Source organism: Dermochelys coriacea, chromosome 2 (genome assembly GCF_009764565.3).
Source record: "Dermochelys coriacea isolate rDerCor1 chromosome 2, rDerCor1.pri.v4, whole genome shotgun sequence".
Classification (NCBI taxonomy): Eukaryota; Metazoa; Chordata; order Testudines; family Dermochelyidae; genus Dermochelys; species Dermochelys coriacea.
Window position 1 is genome coordinate 238546753 of NC_050069.1, and position 17908 is coordinate 238564660.

The 17908-nt window shown below is 41.7% G+C and overlaps 1 protein-coding gene across 1 annotated transcript in view; it reads right to left on the reverse strand.

Moving 5' to 3' along the window:
- ODAD2 (outer dynein arm docking complex subunit 2) overlaps positions 1–17908 on the reverse strand; it is a 184098-nt gene that overhangs the window by 23152 nt on the left and 143038 nt on the right. The window contains exon 19 of the mRNA XM_038391298.2: positions 17382–17603. Coding sequence (XP_038247226.1) covers positions 17382–17603 — 222 coding nt within the window. The remainder of the gene's footprint in view (positions 1–17381; positions 17604–17908) is intronic.

Below are 17908 nucleotides of genomic sequence, written 5' to 3' on the forward strand. Positions count from 1 at the left end.
GACACTATAAGGAGATTCCGTATTTTGATCTCTTAAAAATATTTTATTTTCTAAAAAAATACCTGGATAAATTCAGTTAAACCTGTTAGGTTGTGAGTGATCCTTACCCAAGGAGAGGTCAATATCATTGGGGATTTAAACAACCTTTTTATGTAGTTTCTGGCAAAAGAAACAGGAAAAAATCAAAAAGCAAAGAAAAAAGAAAATAGTCCAATGCCATATATAAATCACAATGCTGCTCAGCCAGGCCCCTCTTTGCTTGGGACACTAGCATCCAGGGAGGGGGTAGAGGGTTAACTTCTTAAATCACCTCTATCTGGAGTGAGGCAGAGTATTTTGATTACAGTGGCAATGAAGGGAGGAGTAAATATTTAAAGAGTAAGAACAAGAGACATTTTATTTTGGAAAAAGATAAAAGAGAGAAGGGTATTTTTTTCCTGTGGATGTTGATATTTTGCTGTCATTGATAAGAGGGACTTCATATGTTAAAGGAGGGGCTTATGTTTTGTTCCTGAGGAAAGGAGGTTGATATAATATCTTTACGGGACTATTTAATCTATTGTTGATTCACCAGGACCAACCTTAGTAGCAGGCAGGTACAGTAATCCCCCTTTTCCCATAGAGATGAGTTTTCTGCTAGTGCTAGATTAGGACTCATTAGGACCAGTCTGTGACACTTTTATTTATGCTGAGTAGTAATTTACAACATAAATAGTCCCACTGAAGTCAATGGGAAGACTTGTAAAGAAAATTACTCAACATGAGTTAGGGCATCACTGTCTGGCCTTAGGTTGGTAATTACGGGAAGGGTTTAATATGCATCCACTCTTATTGGAGTCACAGAGTTAACTTGAACAACAATCAGGGACAGCTAGTTTTACTTATTTATTCATAAATTTAAAAAAAACACCTTTAAATGATTTGGAATCAACTAGTTATTCAGTAACTAACGTATGTAACCATAAAAAGAAAAGGAGTACTTGTGGCACCTTAGAGACTAACAAATTTATTTGAGCATAAGCTTTTGTGAGCTACCGCTGACTTCATTGAATTTATTCAGTGCCTGATGTCTTGTTTTTGATGAGATTACAAATTTGGTTGATAAAGATAATAGCACTGATGTAATATACTTAGACTCCTGCAAGGCATTTGATTTGGTACTGCATGGTATTTTAGTTAAGAAACTAGAACAATACAAAGTCAACATGGCACACATTAAATGCATTATATCTGGCTCACTGATAGGTCTCAAAATGTAATTGAAAATGGGAAACCATCACAGAACAGGTTAGTTTCTACTGGGGTCTTGCAGAGATTGATTCTTGGCCCTCTGCTATTTAACATTTTTATCAGTAACCTGGAAAAAACGTAAAATTATTACTGATAAAGTTTACAGGTGACACAAAGATTGGGGGTGCGGTAAACAATGAAGAAGACAGATCACTGATATAAAATTATTTTTATTGCTACGTAGAAGAGTAAGTGGACATAAATCAGACGTCAAGAAATATAACATTCAAATACCAGTCGGAGAACACTTCAATCTCTTTGGTCACTCGATTACAGACCTAAAAGTGACAATTCTTCAACAAAAAAACTTCAAAAACAGACTCCAATGAGAGACTGCTGAATTGGAATTTATTTGCAAACTGGATACAATTAATTTAGCCTTGAATAAAGACTGGGAATGGATGTGTCATTACACAAAGTAAAACAATTTTCCCTTGTTTATTTCCCCCCCTACTGTTCCTCAGACGTTCTTTTCAACTGCTGGAAATGGCCCACCTTGATTATCACTACAAAAGGTCCCCCCCCAACCCGCTCTCCTGCTGGTAATAGCTCACCTTTCCTGATCACTCTTGTTACAGTCTGTATGGTAACACCCATTGTTTCATGTTCTCTGTGTATATAAATCTCCCCACTGTATTTTCCATTGTATGCATCCGATGAAGTGAGCTGTAACTCACAAAAGCTTATGCTCAAATAAATTTGTTAGTTTCTAAGGTGCCACAAGTACTCCTTTTCTTTTTGAGGATACAGACTAACATGGCTGCTACTCTAAAAAAAACAATGTTTAAATATGAGCAAATGTAAAGTTACATATATAGGAACAAAGAATGAAGGTCATACTTTCAGGATGGGGGACTTATAACTTATTAATCTATTATTGTTTTGCCTGGGATCGATATCAGGCTAACAGTCCTTTAATTACCCAGCTCATCCCATTTACCCTTTTTAAAAATTAGCATAACATTAGCTTTCTTTTCATCCTCTGGAACATCCCACAGTTCCAAGTCTTATTGAAAAATCAACAATAAAGCTCCAGAGAGCTCCTTAGCCAGCTCTTTTAAAACTACCGGAAGCAAGTTATCTTGATCTGCTGAATTAAAAATGCCTAACTTTAGTAGCTGTTGTTTAACATCTTCCTAAGTTAATGTTGGATGGAAAAGTATTTGATTATATGATTTGAATTAGGGCTGTCGATTAATCGCAATTAACAGACGTGATTAACTCAAAAAATTAATTGTGATTAAAAAAAATTAATCATGATTAATTGCTGTTTTAATCGCACTGTTAAACAATAGAATACCAATTGAAATTTATTACGTATTTTGGATGTATTTCTACATTTTCAAATATATTGATTTCAATTACAACACAGAATACAAAGTGCACAGTGCTCAATTTATATTATTTTTATTACAGATATTTACACTGTAAAAATTATTAAAAGAAATAGTATTTTTCAATTCACCTCATTCAAGTACTGTAGTGCAATCTCTTTATTGTGAAAGGGCAACTCGCAAATGTAGATTTTTTTTTGTTACATAACTGCACTCAAAAACAAAACAATGTAAAACTTTAGAGCCTGCAAGTCCATTCAGTCCTACTTCTTGTACAACCAATTGCTAAGAGAAACAAGTTTGTTTACATTTAGTGGAGATAATGATAAGATAGAGGTCAAAAAATCATGACAGGTGTGGAGAAAGTAAATAAGGAAGTGTTATTTACTCCTTCTGATAACACAAGAACTAGGGGTCACTAAATGAAATGAATAGGCAGCAGGTTTAAAAAAAGCAAAAGGAAGTATTTTTTCAAACAACGCACAGTCAACCCATGGAACTCTTTGCCAGAGGATGTTGTGAAGGCCAAGACTATAACAGGATTCAAAAAAGAACAAAATAAATTCATGGAAGATAGATCCATCAATGGCTATTAGCCAGGATGGACAGGGATGGTGTCCCTAGCCTCTGTTTGCCAGAAGCTCAGAATGAGCGACAGGGAATGATCACTTGATGATTACCTGTTCATTCCCTCTGGGGCACCTGGCATTGGCCACTGTCAGAAGACAGGATACTGGGTTAGATGGACCTTTGGTGTGACCCACTATGGCCATTCTTATGTTCTTAATGCGGCCTGCTTCTTATTTAGAATGTCACCTGCAAGTGAAAACAGATGTTCGCATGCCACTTTTGTAGCTGGCATTGCATGCCAGATATGCTAAACATTCATATGCCCCTTCATGCTTTGGCCACCATTCCAGAGAACATGCTTCTATGCTGATGACACTTGTTAAAAAAATAATGCCTTAATTAAATTTGTGACTGAACTCCTTGGGGGAGAATTGTATGCCTCCTGCTCTGTGTTTTACCCACATGCTGCCATATATTTCATGTTATAGCAGTCTTGGATGATGACCTAGTATGTTGTTCATTTTAAGAACACTTTCACTGCAGATTTGACAAAATGCAAAGAAGGTACCAACGTGAGATTTCTAAAGATAGCTACAGCACCTGACCCAAGATTTAAGAAACTGAAGTGCCTTCCAAAATCTGAGAAGGAAGGGGTGTGGAGCACGCTATCAGAAGTCTTAAGAGAGCAACACTCTGATGCGGAAACTACAGAACCTGAACAACCAACCAATATAATCAACCTTTTGCTGGTGACATCTGATTCAGATAATAAAAATAAACGTGTGTTGGTCTGCACCGCTTTGGATCGTTATCGAGCAGAACCCATCATCAGCATGAACGCATGTCCTCTGGAATGGTGGTTGAAACATGAAGGGATATATGAATCTAGTACTTCCAGCAAGTAAATATCATGCCACGCCAGCTACAACAGTGCCATACGAACACCTGTTCTCACTTTTAGGTGACACTGTAAACAAGAAGTGGGCAGCATTAACTCCTGAAAATGTAAACAAACTTCTTTGTCTGAGTGATTGGCTCAACAAGAAGTAGGACTGAGTGGACTTGTAGGCTCTAAAGTTTTACATTGTTTTATTTTTGAATGCAGTTATTTTTTGTACATAACTCTACATTTGTAAGTTCAACTTTCATGATAAAGAGATTGCACTATAGTACTCATATTAGGTGAATTAAAAATACTATTTATTTTATTTTTACAGTGCAAATATTTATAATAAAAAATAAATATGAAGCGAGCACTGTACACTTCGTATTCTGTGTTGTAATTGAAATCAATATATTTAAAAACATCCACAAATATTTATATAAATGGTATTCTATTATTGTTTAACAGTGTGATTTATCAATTAATCAAGATTAATTTGTTTAATCACGTGACTAATCACAATTTTTTTAATCGCTTGACAGCCCTAATTTGAATATATCATCCAGCATTCTCTCAAATAGAGAACAGAAATACTTATTGAATACATCTGCTTTTCTGCATTGTTATTGAGAATTCTACCATTTCCATCTAGTAGTGGACCAATATCATTATTGGGATTCTTTTTATTCCTAATATAATTTAAAAACTCCTTCTGGTTGTTTTTAAAACTCTGCTGGCCATAAATTTCTCCTTATGACCTCTAGCTTCTCTTATCAATATTCTACAATTCCTGGCTTCTGATTTATATTCACAGTTATCAACTTCCCTTTTTCCCTTTTTTTTCCCAAATACAGGGGGTCCCCTGTATACATTGGGGTTGCGTTCGTGAAAAGGACAATGGATACCGAAACAACGTATACCAGGGAATTTTTCCCGATAAGAAATAATGGAATGGGGGGCAGGGGATGCATTCACAACTTCACCACACTTGCCTATGACAATGCTCTTTTTGCCTAAACAGTGTACCTTTATACAATGACAGTTTATACAGTATACATTTATACATAAAATATTGACTAAAATAACGTAGAACCCTACTAATAACATTCAAACTCAAAGAACATTTTAATACAGTACAGTAATATAGTATAATACAGTGTCAATTATGCTAAACTTACGTAGGGGTGGTGGCTGGGTTTTCTTGGGCTGGCTTTTCTGTGGCTGGCTTTTTGATTTTGTCAACGTCTGCTCTCCTGCACTAATCTTTGAATGATAGATCTCCCTGTAGCAAGCCACTGCATCATTGAGAGCCTTGAAGACTTTGGCAGACGGTTCAAGAAAAGGATCACTGATCTGTATGATTTATGTCAACTCATCCAACAATCCAAAGAAACAGGAGAGTTTCTTTGTCATCAGACGCCTGGCTTCCTGCCCTACGTCATCATCGTCCTTGTTTTCTTTGGATATCCCTTGTTAATCCAGCTCAATCAGTTCCTCATTTGTCAGTTGCTGAGCATGAGACTACAACAACTTCTGTACATCATCCTCCTCCACCTCCTCGAAGCCGACATTCTTTGCCAACTCGACAATTTCTTGCTCGAGAGCAGGAACGACATCAAATCCCACGAAGCTGTGGACAGCATCTGGCCATGCATGACGTCAAATGCCATTCATATATTGCGAAGTGACTTCTTCCCCCAATGCGTCAATGTTTTCCACGCCATTCAAGATATTGTAGGACTTCCAAAACTCCTTTTCACTAGGCTTTCCTTCACCTGCCATCTCCTTAATCAGCATGGAGAACATCCTTCATAGGTAATAAGCCTTGAACATGGCTGGTGGAGGCAAGTACAGTACTGTACTGTACAATATGGGAATGTATTGCAAATCACGTCCGGCCCGATCCATGCAAATGATGGCTATGCGGATCAGGACCAATGTAAATCGGAACACATTCCGCTATTGATGAGTGACGGATATCCGAAACAACGGATATGGGGAAGAGGTATACCGGGGGCCCCCTGTATATATATAATTTTTGATAGCTCCTTTATTTTCCCCCTAAGCCAGATTGGTTTTTTAACCAGTGTAGCCTTCTTAATGAATTTTGGGATTGTGGCTTTTGGGTATCTAGTAAAATGTTCTTAAATAGTTCACAATTATCATTTATATTTTTCTGTTGAATTTTTCCCAAACTGATTTGGCCCATAATAGTTTTAATCTTTATGAAAGAGGCTCCTTTAAAGGGACCAAGTATATATTATTGGGTTGAACTTTATTCTGTTTGGACATAAATATAATTAAACCATGATAACTTGCACCTAAGCAACCACAAATTTTTACTTCTGGAATCAATTCCTTTTTATCAGTCAAGATGAGGTTTGATACAGAATTCCCCCATGTTGTATGCAACACTTTTTGAGTTAGGAAATTATCATCTATTTTTAGGTTTCAGAGTAGCAGCCGTGTTAGTCTGTGTTCGCAAAAAGAAAAGTAGTACTTGTGGCACCTTAGAGACTAACAAATTTATTTGAGCATAAGCTTTCGTGAGCTACCACTCACTTCATCGGATACATTCAGTGGAAAATACAGTGGGGAGATTTATATACATAAAGAATATGAAACAATGGGTGTTACCACACACACTATAACGAGAGTGATCACTTAAGGTGAGCTATTACCAGCAGGAGAGCGGGTTTGGGGGGGGGAACCTTTTGTAGTAATAATCAAGGTGGGCCATTTCCAGCAGTTGAAAAGAACCTCTGAGGAACAGTAGGAGATGGGGGGGGGGGAAATAAACATGGGGAAATAGTTTTACTTTGTGTAATGACCCATCCACTTCCAGTCTCTATTCAAGCCTAAGTTAATTGTATCCAGTTTGCAAATTAATTCCAATTCAGCAGTCTCTTGTGGTGTTTATGTGACCAGTGCTTATGCTTATTAGCACCATAGTGTCCAGGAAGTGGATCTCTTATGTGGACTGGTCCAGGCTGAGGTTGATGGTGGGATGGAAATTGTTGAAATCATGGTGGAATTCCTCAAGGGCTTCTTTACAAGGGTCCAGATGATGAAGATGTCATCAATGTAGCGCAAGTAGAGTAGGGGCATTAGGGGACGAGAGCTGGAAATCCTGGATGCCCCATCATCTCAGGCATTGGCACCCTGACAGCAGGATTGTCTGGCTATGTAGACTCCCTCCTCAGGCCCTACCCTATCAGCACTCCCAGCTATCTTCGAGACTCCACTGACTTCCTGAGGAAACTACAATCCATCGGTGATCTTCCTGAAAACACCATCCTGGCCACTATGGATGTAGAAGCCCTTTACACCAACATTCCACACAAAGATGGACTACAAGATGTCAGGAACAATATCCCCGAGAATGTCACAGCAAACTTGGTGGCTGAACTTTGTGACTTTGTCCTCACCCATAACTATTTCACTTTTGGGGACAATGTATACCTTCAAATCAGCGGCACTGCGATGGGTACCCGCATGGCCCCACAGTATGCCACCATTTTTATGGCTGACTTAGAATAACGCTTCCTCAGCTCTTGTCCCCTAATGCGCCTACTATCCTTGCGCTACATTAATGACATCTTCATCATGTGGACCCATGGAAAAGAAGCTCTTGAGGAATTCCATCATGATTTCAACAATTTCCATCCAACCATCAACCTCAGCCTGTCATCAGTCCACACAAGAGATCCACTTCCTGGACACTATAAGCGATGGTCACATAAACACCACCCTATACCGGAAACCTACTGACCACTATTCCTACCTACATGCCTCCAGCTTTCACCCAGATCACACCACACGATCCATTGTCTATAGCCAAGCTCTACGATACAACCGCATTTGCTCCAACCCTTCAGACAGAAACAAACACCTACAAGATCTCTATCAAGCATTCTTACAACTACAATACCCACCTGCTGAAGTGAAAAACAGATTGACAGAGCCAGGAGAGTACCCAGAAGTCACCTACTACAGGACAGGCCCAACAAAGAAAATAACAGAACACCACTAGCCATCACCTTCAGCCCCCAACTAAAACCTCTCCAATGCATCATCAAGGATCTACAACCTATCCTGAAGGATGACCCATCACTCTCACAGATCTTGGGAGACAGGCAGGTCCTTGCTTACAGACAGCCCCCCAACCTGAAACAAATACTCACCAGCAATCACACAACAGAACCGCTAACCCAAGAACTTATCCTTGCAACAAAGCCTGTTGCCAACTGTGTCCACATATCTATTCAGGGGACACCATCATAGGGCCTAATCACATCAGACACACTATCAGAGGCTCATTCACCTGCACATCAACCAATGTGATATATACCATCATGTGCCAGCAATGCCCCTCTGCCATGTACATTGGTCAAACTGGACAGTCTCTATGTAAAAGAATAAATGGACACAAATCAGACATCAAGAATTATAACATTCAAAAACCAGTCGGAGAACACTTCAGTCTCATTGGTCACTTGATTACAGACCTGAGAGTGGCTATTCTTCAAGAAAAAAACTTCAAAAACAGACTCCAATGAGAGATTACTGAATTGGAATTAATTTGCAAATTGGATACAATTAATTTAGGCTTGAATAGAGACTGGGAGTGGATGGGTCACTACACAAAGAAAAACTATTTCCCCATGTTTATTTTTCCGCCTCACCCCCCACTGTTCCTTAGACATTCTTGTCAACTGCTGGAAATGGCTCATCTTGATTATCACCACAAAAGGTCGCCCCCCCCGCCGCTCTCCTGCTGGTAATAGCTCACCTTAAGTGATCACTCTCATTACAGTGCGTATGGTAATACCCATTGTTTCATGTTCTCTATGGATATAAATCATCTCCCCACTGTATTTTCCACTGAATCCATCTGATGAAGTGAGCTGTAGCTCATGAAAGCTTATGCTCAAATAAATTTGTTAGTCTCTAAGGTGCCACAAGTACTCCTCATCTATTTTTAGAAATTCTGAAGACATTTTAGTACTGGCAGCATGAAACCTTGAGCATATATCACTCGATTGAAGTCTCCCATGATAATGGAGGTTTTTTCCCTCACATTATAGTTAGATAGGTGCTGAAGGAATCAGTCATCCTATTCTCCTGTGATTTAGCAATCTGTAGCAGACACCAACCTGAATACCATCTTGAGCTTTAACCGTTAGAACACTGATCCATAAACATTCAAGATCATGTTCTTAATTGTCAGTGACTTGGAAACAGGTGACATGTTGACATGGAATTTTACTCTCCCATTCTTTTTGCCCACTCAATCCTTCCTAAATATGTTATAATTAAGGCTAAGATTTAGTCATGGGTTTTTTAGTAAAAGTCATGGACAGGTCACGGGCAATAAACAAAAATTCACAGCCCGTGACCTATCCATGACTTTTACCAAAATACCCCTTGACTAAATCTTAGCTGCTCCTTGAGCCCCAGGGTGCTGCTGCTCTGGGTGGCCCTGAGACACTGCTGCTCTGGGGGTCCCAGGGGGCCAACAGCTGGCCCCTATCCAGTGATGGGGGCTAACTGCCCCCTGCCATCCGCTGCTCCAAGGCTTCCAGGGACCACTGCTCCAACAGCCTCCAGGGCAGCCCTCAGGACTGCAGCTGCTCAGGGACTGCTGATCTGGGGCCACCCCCTGGACTACTGCTGTTCTGGTGGCCCCTGTGGCCAGCCACCCCAGGCTGCCCCAACAGTGGCTGGTGTGGCTGGCCCCAGGGCCGCTCCAGCAGTGGCTGACCCAGGGCCACCCCAGCAGCAGCCAGTGCAGCTGACCCTGGGGCCAGTCCATTGCAGCTGCAGAAGTCATGGAGGTCCCAGAAGGTCACGGCATCCATGACTTCTTTGACAGACTCGCAGCCTTAGTTTCAATCACTGATTTTCGCATTCCAATCATGCAAATCTTCCCACCAGGTTTCAGTACTATCAGCTCAGTTGAATTTATGCTCATAAATGAACTATTCCAATTCCTCTTGCTTATTATCCAGGTTCCAAACATTGGTGTATAGACTATTATACAAATTTCTTTTCTTCATGTCCTATGGTGTCTTCATTAATTTTGTTCTTAACATCTTGATTTTGTGCTAAATCATGCTCATTTGTTCCCTCATTTCACCCTCCCTTTTTGTTAGTTAAATACTCTCTTGACTAGTCTAAACAGCCTGGGCCCTAGAAGACTGGTTCCCTTTCTACTGAGATGGAGGCCATCCACACTACACAGCCCCTCTACCCATAGAAGGTATACAAATGTTCCACAACACCAAAGCCCTTACATTACTTACTTAGTCAGTGTTCACTTCTAGAAGCTTCTGCCTTCTGTCTTTCTTCAGTTACGAGGCAGGAAATATCTCAGAGGTGATCACTTGGACATTCTTCTCCTTCACCACCCTTCTAAGTTCCTTGAAGTCATCTGTAATCTGTAAAATGTCATGTGAAGCCGTGTCACTAGTGTTGATATGCACTATCACCAGTGGATTATTATTTGCCAACTTCAGAAACCGATCCAATCTTAGAGTTACATCTCATTTCTTGGCTCCAGGAAGAGTGTACACCAACCATCCTGTTGTCCACCTGTCCTTTGCAGAATGTTCTTTCCATTCTTCTTAGAACAGAATCCCCAACAAGGATCACCTGTCTTCCTCTTTTGTGGGATGCTTGATTGTCTTGTAGGTTGGGCTGAGAATCCATCCACAGTTATATCCTGTACACCTCTTCATTCCATTTGACCAGCTGGATCTTCAGAGATATTTTCTTCAGTTTCCATGCCAAGAACATGATAATGATAGGATTCTTCTAGCTGTGTGGAATTCTTTCTGGTCCTCTTCTCTCTGGTGGTCACAGCCTACCCATCCACATCTACCTCCAGCCATGTAGAATGCCACCCGGTTCTCTTGCCTCTAGTGATTATAAACTACCAAGCCCCCTCTCTGGTTTGATTTCTGGCTTCAGGAAGGAAAAATCACATGGAAAAGCCATTGCAGGTCACAACCACTGTTCCATCACTGGCCATCATGGTACTGAGTGTAGAAATGTACATAGAATGAAAACCTTACACATTCCCTCTATAAACTCCCTCTGAAACTCTACTGATTGCTCCTGTTCTCCTACTCAGGAGTTAGCCAGGCAAATGACTTATATACCAAGCCTTGCTGTTCAGCTCCACTCCCTCATTAACAAGAAGGAATTACCCTCTGAGACTGATCAAACACTGGAGCTGATCAAGGACCCAAGGGTCCCAGCCACATAGCCCTTCCCTCACTAAGACACAAAAAGACCTGACTCACCCAGACTGTTCAGGGGCCCACAGTTAAGACACATGACTCTCCCAGAAAATAAATGAACAAACACACCAAACAAGACAAACACCTACAAGATCTCTATCAAGCATTCTTACAACTACAATATCCACCTGCTGAAGTGAAGAAACAGATTGACAGAGCCAGAAGATTACCCAGAAGTCACCTACTACAGGACAGGCCCAACAAAGAAAATAACAGAACGCCACTAACCATCACCTTCAGCCCCCAACTAAAATCTCTCCAACACATCATCAAGGATCTACAACCTATCCTGAAGGATGACCCATCACTCTCACAGATCTTGGGAGACAGGCAGGTCCTTGCTTACAGACAGCCCCCCAACCTGAAACAAATACTCACCAGCAACAACACACCACACAACAGAACCACTAACCCAAGAACCTATCCTTGCAGCAAAGCCCGTTGCCAACTGTGTCCACATATCTATTCAGGGGACACCATCATAGGGCCTAATCACATCAGCCACACTATCAGACGCTCGTTCACCTGCACATCTACCAATGTGATATATGCCATCATGTGCCAGCAATGCCCCTCTGCCATGTACATTGGTCAAACTGGACAGTCTCTATGTAAAAGAATAAATGGACACAAATCAGACGTCAAGAATTATAACATTCAAAAATCAGTTGGAGAACACTTCAATCTCTTTGGTCATTTGATTACAGACCTAAAAGTTGCACTTCTGTTGCACAACAAAAAAACAGACTCCAACGAATGATTGCTGAATTGGAATTAATTTGCAAACTGGATACAATTAACTTAGGCTTGAATAGAGACTGGGAGTGGATGGGTCATTACACAAAGTAAAACTATTTCTCCATGTTTATTTCCTCCCCTCCACTCCCCACTGTTCCTCAGACATTCTTGTCAACTGCTGGAAATGGCTCACCTTGATTATCACTACAAAAGGTTCTCCCCCCCCCACTCTCTTGCTGGTAATAGCTCACCTTAAGTAATCACTCTCGTTATAGTGTGTATGGTAACACCCATTGTTTCATGTTCTCTATTTATATAAATCTCTCCACTGTATTTTCCATTGAATGCATCCGATGAAGTGAGCTGTAGCTCACGAAAGCTTATGCTCAAATAAATTTGTGCCACAAGTCCTCCTTTTCTTTTTGCGAATACAGACTAACACGGCTGCTACTCTGAAACCCTCACCAAGTCCCTTTACCTCCAAGAACAGGATGTGCAGCTACTCTCTCTGAAACTCCATTTGCCACAGCTGTTTGCTCTTTTGCACCACTCTGGCTCTTTTATGTGTCATGAAGGGGAACAGGTCTCAAGTTTTCACCCATAGTTAATAACAAAAATTACTTTGGATTGGGAATTTTAGAGGATGGGTGATTTTTTGGGAGTGGAGGGGAGGGTCTTTTAAAAACACTGAGGTAAGGCAATGCAAAATGCTTCTCAGGAGACCGTGGTAATTTTCAATTTGATGTGAAAGAAATATTATAGTGTATGTTGGCATGCCTCACCCTAATTCCGATACAAGTTTATTGCCTACAGGGAGCTGAACAGAAGTTTCACACTATCTAGATGAATAGTTACTGCACAGCAAGCTGGGGTATAAATGTACCTTGCAGTAGTCTGCTACATAGTGTCTGTGTGGATCCTTTTGCTGCATTAGGAAACTTCTTATGCATGGCAGCAGAGTCCACACAGATAATTAGTATGCAGCAGGCTAGTACAAAGTCAATTTGCAATCCAGCTTGCCAAACATTAACAGTTTATTTAGATAAGCCATAGGTTTCTCTCCATTTCTCAACATCCTTCCTTGAGCCATGCATTAAAACAATTGACACCATGGATTCTCTTTCTATCAACTGGACTCACATTAAGGCTTCGTCAGAGCTCAGGATTTCAAGGAAGAGGCCTTTAATAATACCTCAGTTCATAAGTTATAAACTTTCAAAATACTGTTTTAAAAATAATTGGATAATTAAAGCCCAGAAATGATTACTTGTGAAGAAGTTTTTTGGTATGTTTAGACATATGTAATTATTTCATATTCTTCAGAATAAATGTCTGTAATTAAACACTGCTATGATTACTCACTTAAATGTAAATGAAAATTAACACATGGAGAATTTAAATGTTGGATTTTATGCAGGTGTTTAATAAAATTAAGGAATTTAGCTTAACTAGTTAATTTGTAGCTTTTAAAACTAATCATGGAGCGCATTGAAGGCAATCACACACATATTTGATCCTAGACAAAATTATATTAAAAACTTGCTTCTTTGGATTTTAAAATATTAATTGGAAATGTTCCCCAGGATTTCACTTACAACAATCAGATCACCTCTCCCCCTCAAGAAGCCTTGTTTTCGTATACTATTTTTTTAAAATTTGGGACAGTGGTTTGGGATGGTTTTGAAACTATTCAAACTGTCATGACCATTGTTAGCTCAAAGGTTCCAGCCATGCATAAGGTAAGAATGCCTAACAATAACTCAGATTTCAGACCTTAAACTACAATGCTGCTTAAATGTTTAATTTTACATTGTAGCTTAAGGTCTGAAGTCTCACCCTTCCAGACTCCCTATCCCAGTCCCCTCGCCAACCCCACTACCAGTCTCCCCCTGTCATTCCCTGTTTCTTTGAACAACTATTCCCAGTCCCTCCTCACTGCAACTCCTCAGCACCTTGCTCCAGTCTCCTTGTCCAGCCCATCCCAGTTCTCTCACACACTGCTCAATTTCTCTCTCTCCCCGCTCCCAGACTCCAGCTACCTGACCCCCTGCCCAAATTCCCCATCCCCAGAGGAATGGGTATGGGGAAGGTGGGCATCTGGCATGGAAAATTTCCCCCCAAATGGTTAAAGTTTGGCAAAGTTATAGGCAACTGAAAATAGGATCTTATAATGGGAAATGTTGGGCAAATTTACCAGCCAAGCCAGTTCCTATGGCTAGAACTGAAAGTTAAAAATGAACCTAGATCGAGGTGAAATCTTAATAAAATAAAAGTGCTTTATCATCACCCTATACAGCTTGAAGTGTGCTATGAGCTTTACAGATTAAAAGGAATGCAGGGTCCTTCTTCTAACTAAGGAACTTGCAATCAAATTTTAGACGATACAATGAGTGAGAACAACAAACTGTAGTTGGGCAATAATCAGGAAAAGGATGCTGGGAATCTGGTCAGGGGTCCAGACTAGAAAGGGAGGATAAACAGCAACAGAAGACATCAAAAATGAAGAGACAACCCTGAATTCTCTCTATCCATATAGCACAGGTGCAAGATGGGCTGTGATGGTAGTATAAAGCTTCCCCATACCACATTACCAATATACCTCATTTATGACCTACAGAGACTACATACTAGGGGCAAGAGAGTAGTTCAAACTTGAGTCACTTCTAGGTTGACCATATTTCCCTATACTGAATACAAGACACCTGGTAAAATTATTCGTGTTCAAGCGAGTTCAATGGCAATCAATCAGAACTATGCAGTACAAACGTTCAAATTAATATCAACTTGACAGAGCCCGTGTTAAAAAGAAATACTGTGTAGTTGGATTCTTTTTATTTACCTTCTTATCTTTACTGCTTTAGGGTTCACACGAGGAGAGGTAACACACACACACTCCCATATACCTCTCTCACATGGGGGTGTGTGACCGACTGACTGGACCTTCCCTGCCCGGTGCTCTCTGCCCTCCATGGCTGACTGACTGTGATGGACCCGCCTCTCCTGGTTCCTGGTGCTGTGTCTTCCTGAGGCAACAAGTCAAGGGGGGGAGCATGCAGGGTCACATGCCCCCTTCCCCAGATTTCTGCCAGGGTTCACACCAGACGGTGGCCAGCAGCAGTCTTTCGGCACTGTGCGGGAGGGAAGGGATGGGAACTGCTTCCAGCCGTAGGAGAAGAAGGGGCCGGGGAAGGGATGACCTGGCCCATGTCTTTGCAGAGCTCATCTCTTACCCCCTCACCCCCCTATTCCCGCCCCCCCACCCCGTGGCTGGAAGCAACTTGTCCCTTCCTGCCCGCACAGTGTTGAAAGGCAGCTAACACCTCCATGATACTGCTGGACCCTGATATAACCCAGCCACCTCCTGTCCCCGGGCTGCAGCGTGGGCAGGAAGGGGTTAAAGCCCTAAGGATGCATTGTGCACCAGGACCAAGAGAACCTGACTGCAGGGGCTTTAGGGAACCTGGCCAGAGAGGTAGCTCAGCAAGGGAGAGTGCCTAGTGGACGGAGCAGCCCCACACTTCCTGGAGGAAGAACAAAGGGTGGTGGTGGTGAAGAGGATTCTAAGCCCCTGCCCGGGGGACTGCTGTCGAGCCTGCTGAGTCAGGGTTCGATCAGGCTGGAAATCACTTCCTTCCCCACCACTCGAGAGCTTAGCTGAGGGATGCAAAGGCTTCCCCGTGCAAGTGCTGTGCAGGGCTTTGGCACATGCAGGGCTTGGCTCCTCCTGGCCAGTGCCCCAGGCCGGAGAGTCTTGGCCTTCCCAGGGCACCAGCCCAGCCATAGGCTGTGGGGGAAGGAAGGAGCCTACTGGTCAGGCTGTTGGTGAGATGAGCACTCTGACCAGGGACTGGTTCTCCGCACAGTGCTGGGAGTGGGATGCACCCCACCAGGGGAGATACGGAGAAGCAGCAGGGCTGGGGGGCAGTGAAGGGGCAAAGCAGGGAGTGGACAGTGAGAGGGGGAGCATGTAAAGGGCTGAAGGGCGTGCAGCAGAGGCAACACATAACCAGTTTCTGCCTGGTGCCCGCCTGCACTCACCAGACACCACAGCTCGCAGCACACAGCCAGTGCTGGCAGAAATGGGATGGGGGGCGGAGCCCTGCTGGCCGAGGGTTTGCATGTAGTGGGGGCTGCGCTGATGGACCAGCAGGGAGAGTGGCCGGCCCGCATGCTGCAGTTTTGTCCCACCACCCACCACCATCATCAGCCACCGGATCCCCCCACTCACCGCTAGTGGGCAGATGGCTGGTGAGCAGGAATCTGGCCAGCACCAGGACCTGCCAGTACTGAGTGGGGGAGGGGGGAGACAGAAAATATGGGACAATTTGCCCCATTTTAAGAAAAAGTCAGGACACCTGCAGGAGGGCTTAAATACAGGACTGTCTCTTTAAAAAGGGACATCTGGTCACCTCAGTTCAAATCTTGGCCTCTTAACCAATTCATGCAATAAATGCATCATCATTAACACAAATACCAGATATGACTTTAAAACTCACAATAATATTGCACCATAAAGCATCCCTTTTACTTCCAGCACATTTATTACGGATGCTAAAGTAAAAAGAGGAATTCTAAATAGTAAAGCCCTTAAGAAAATTTATCATAATTGGCTTAACACAATTCCCATACCCTCTCCCCACATCTCAAACACCATAATCCTGTTCTGTCCAGTTCCTCTGGCTTTAACCTCTGGAATCAAAACCTTTGCTAGAAAAAGCTTCTAATAAGAAGACATACCCCTAAAAGATAAAAACCTTTGGGTAACGTGCTGTCATGTCATAAAGCTTTTATAAGTGAACGCAGAGCCCAAAGAGCTCCTAGGCTTGTACTTCGCTACCTTAATTTGGCCCAACAAGATTCATTACATAAGTGGATTCAGCTGCTCTCAGATTCTTTCACTACTAGGTGGCTACTGTGGCACAATATTCAACCATCCACTAAGATGATCTAACTCATTTTGCAAAGACTAGTTGAAATAGTAAGACAATAATGACTCTGTATCACAACCAGCTTGGACTTGGGTTGAGTGAATAACCTCGAGGTGAATGGCTCATGTCATATTATCATTTCTGTCAGCTGACTTCTTTTTAGACTATAAATACTCTCTAGCTCATTGTTTACCCAAAGTTCTCTGAAATAAACCTGAGTTGATCTCAGGTGGGCAAGTATATTCAGAAATTCCCTCATGTGCTGGAACTCTTCTTATCATGCCAATGCTATTTAACAACTTGAACCCAGAGTTACAAAAATCTTGCACCTTACCTTCACTACTCCATTTTCATGCATGGTGATGCAGTTATTGGGATCCTCTGAAAGTTGGTACAAGGCCTGAGCAGTAGCTCGATGAACTGATGTGTCATTTGATTTCAAGTAACGTACTAAAGGGGCCACAGCTTTGGTTTCTCCAAAGGCAATTCTGTTATTTCCCCACATACAACAGCGAGAAATGGCCTCTGCTAAATGACGCCTTAATTTGTCATTGTTCTGGGCAAAGAAAAAAGAAGCCATTAAATATCTTTCTTAAATAAATAGGAGAACCATATTTCCAAGTAGTTTAAAGGCATCCACAATTTCAAAAGAAAGAAAGAAAGAAAGAAAGAAAGAAAGAAAAATGTAATATGATCTCAATTTATGAAGAATCTTGCATGAGTGTAGTGGAGCTGATAGCTTTATACTGCTTAATGGATGCTATATTTTCAAGATTCAGGTGTGTGTATAGGCTGGTTAGAAATTAGGCAAAATTAGTGTTAAAATCTGTATGAAAAGCCACAGCTTGGAATATGGCTCCA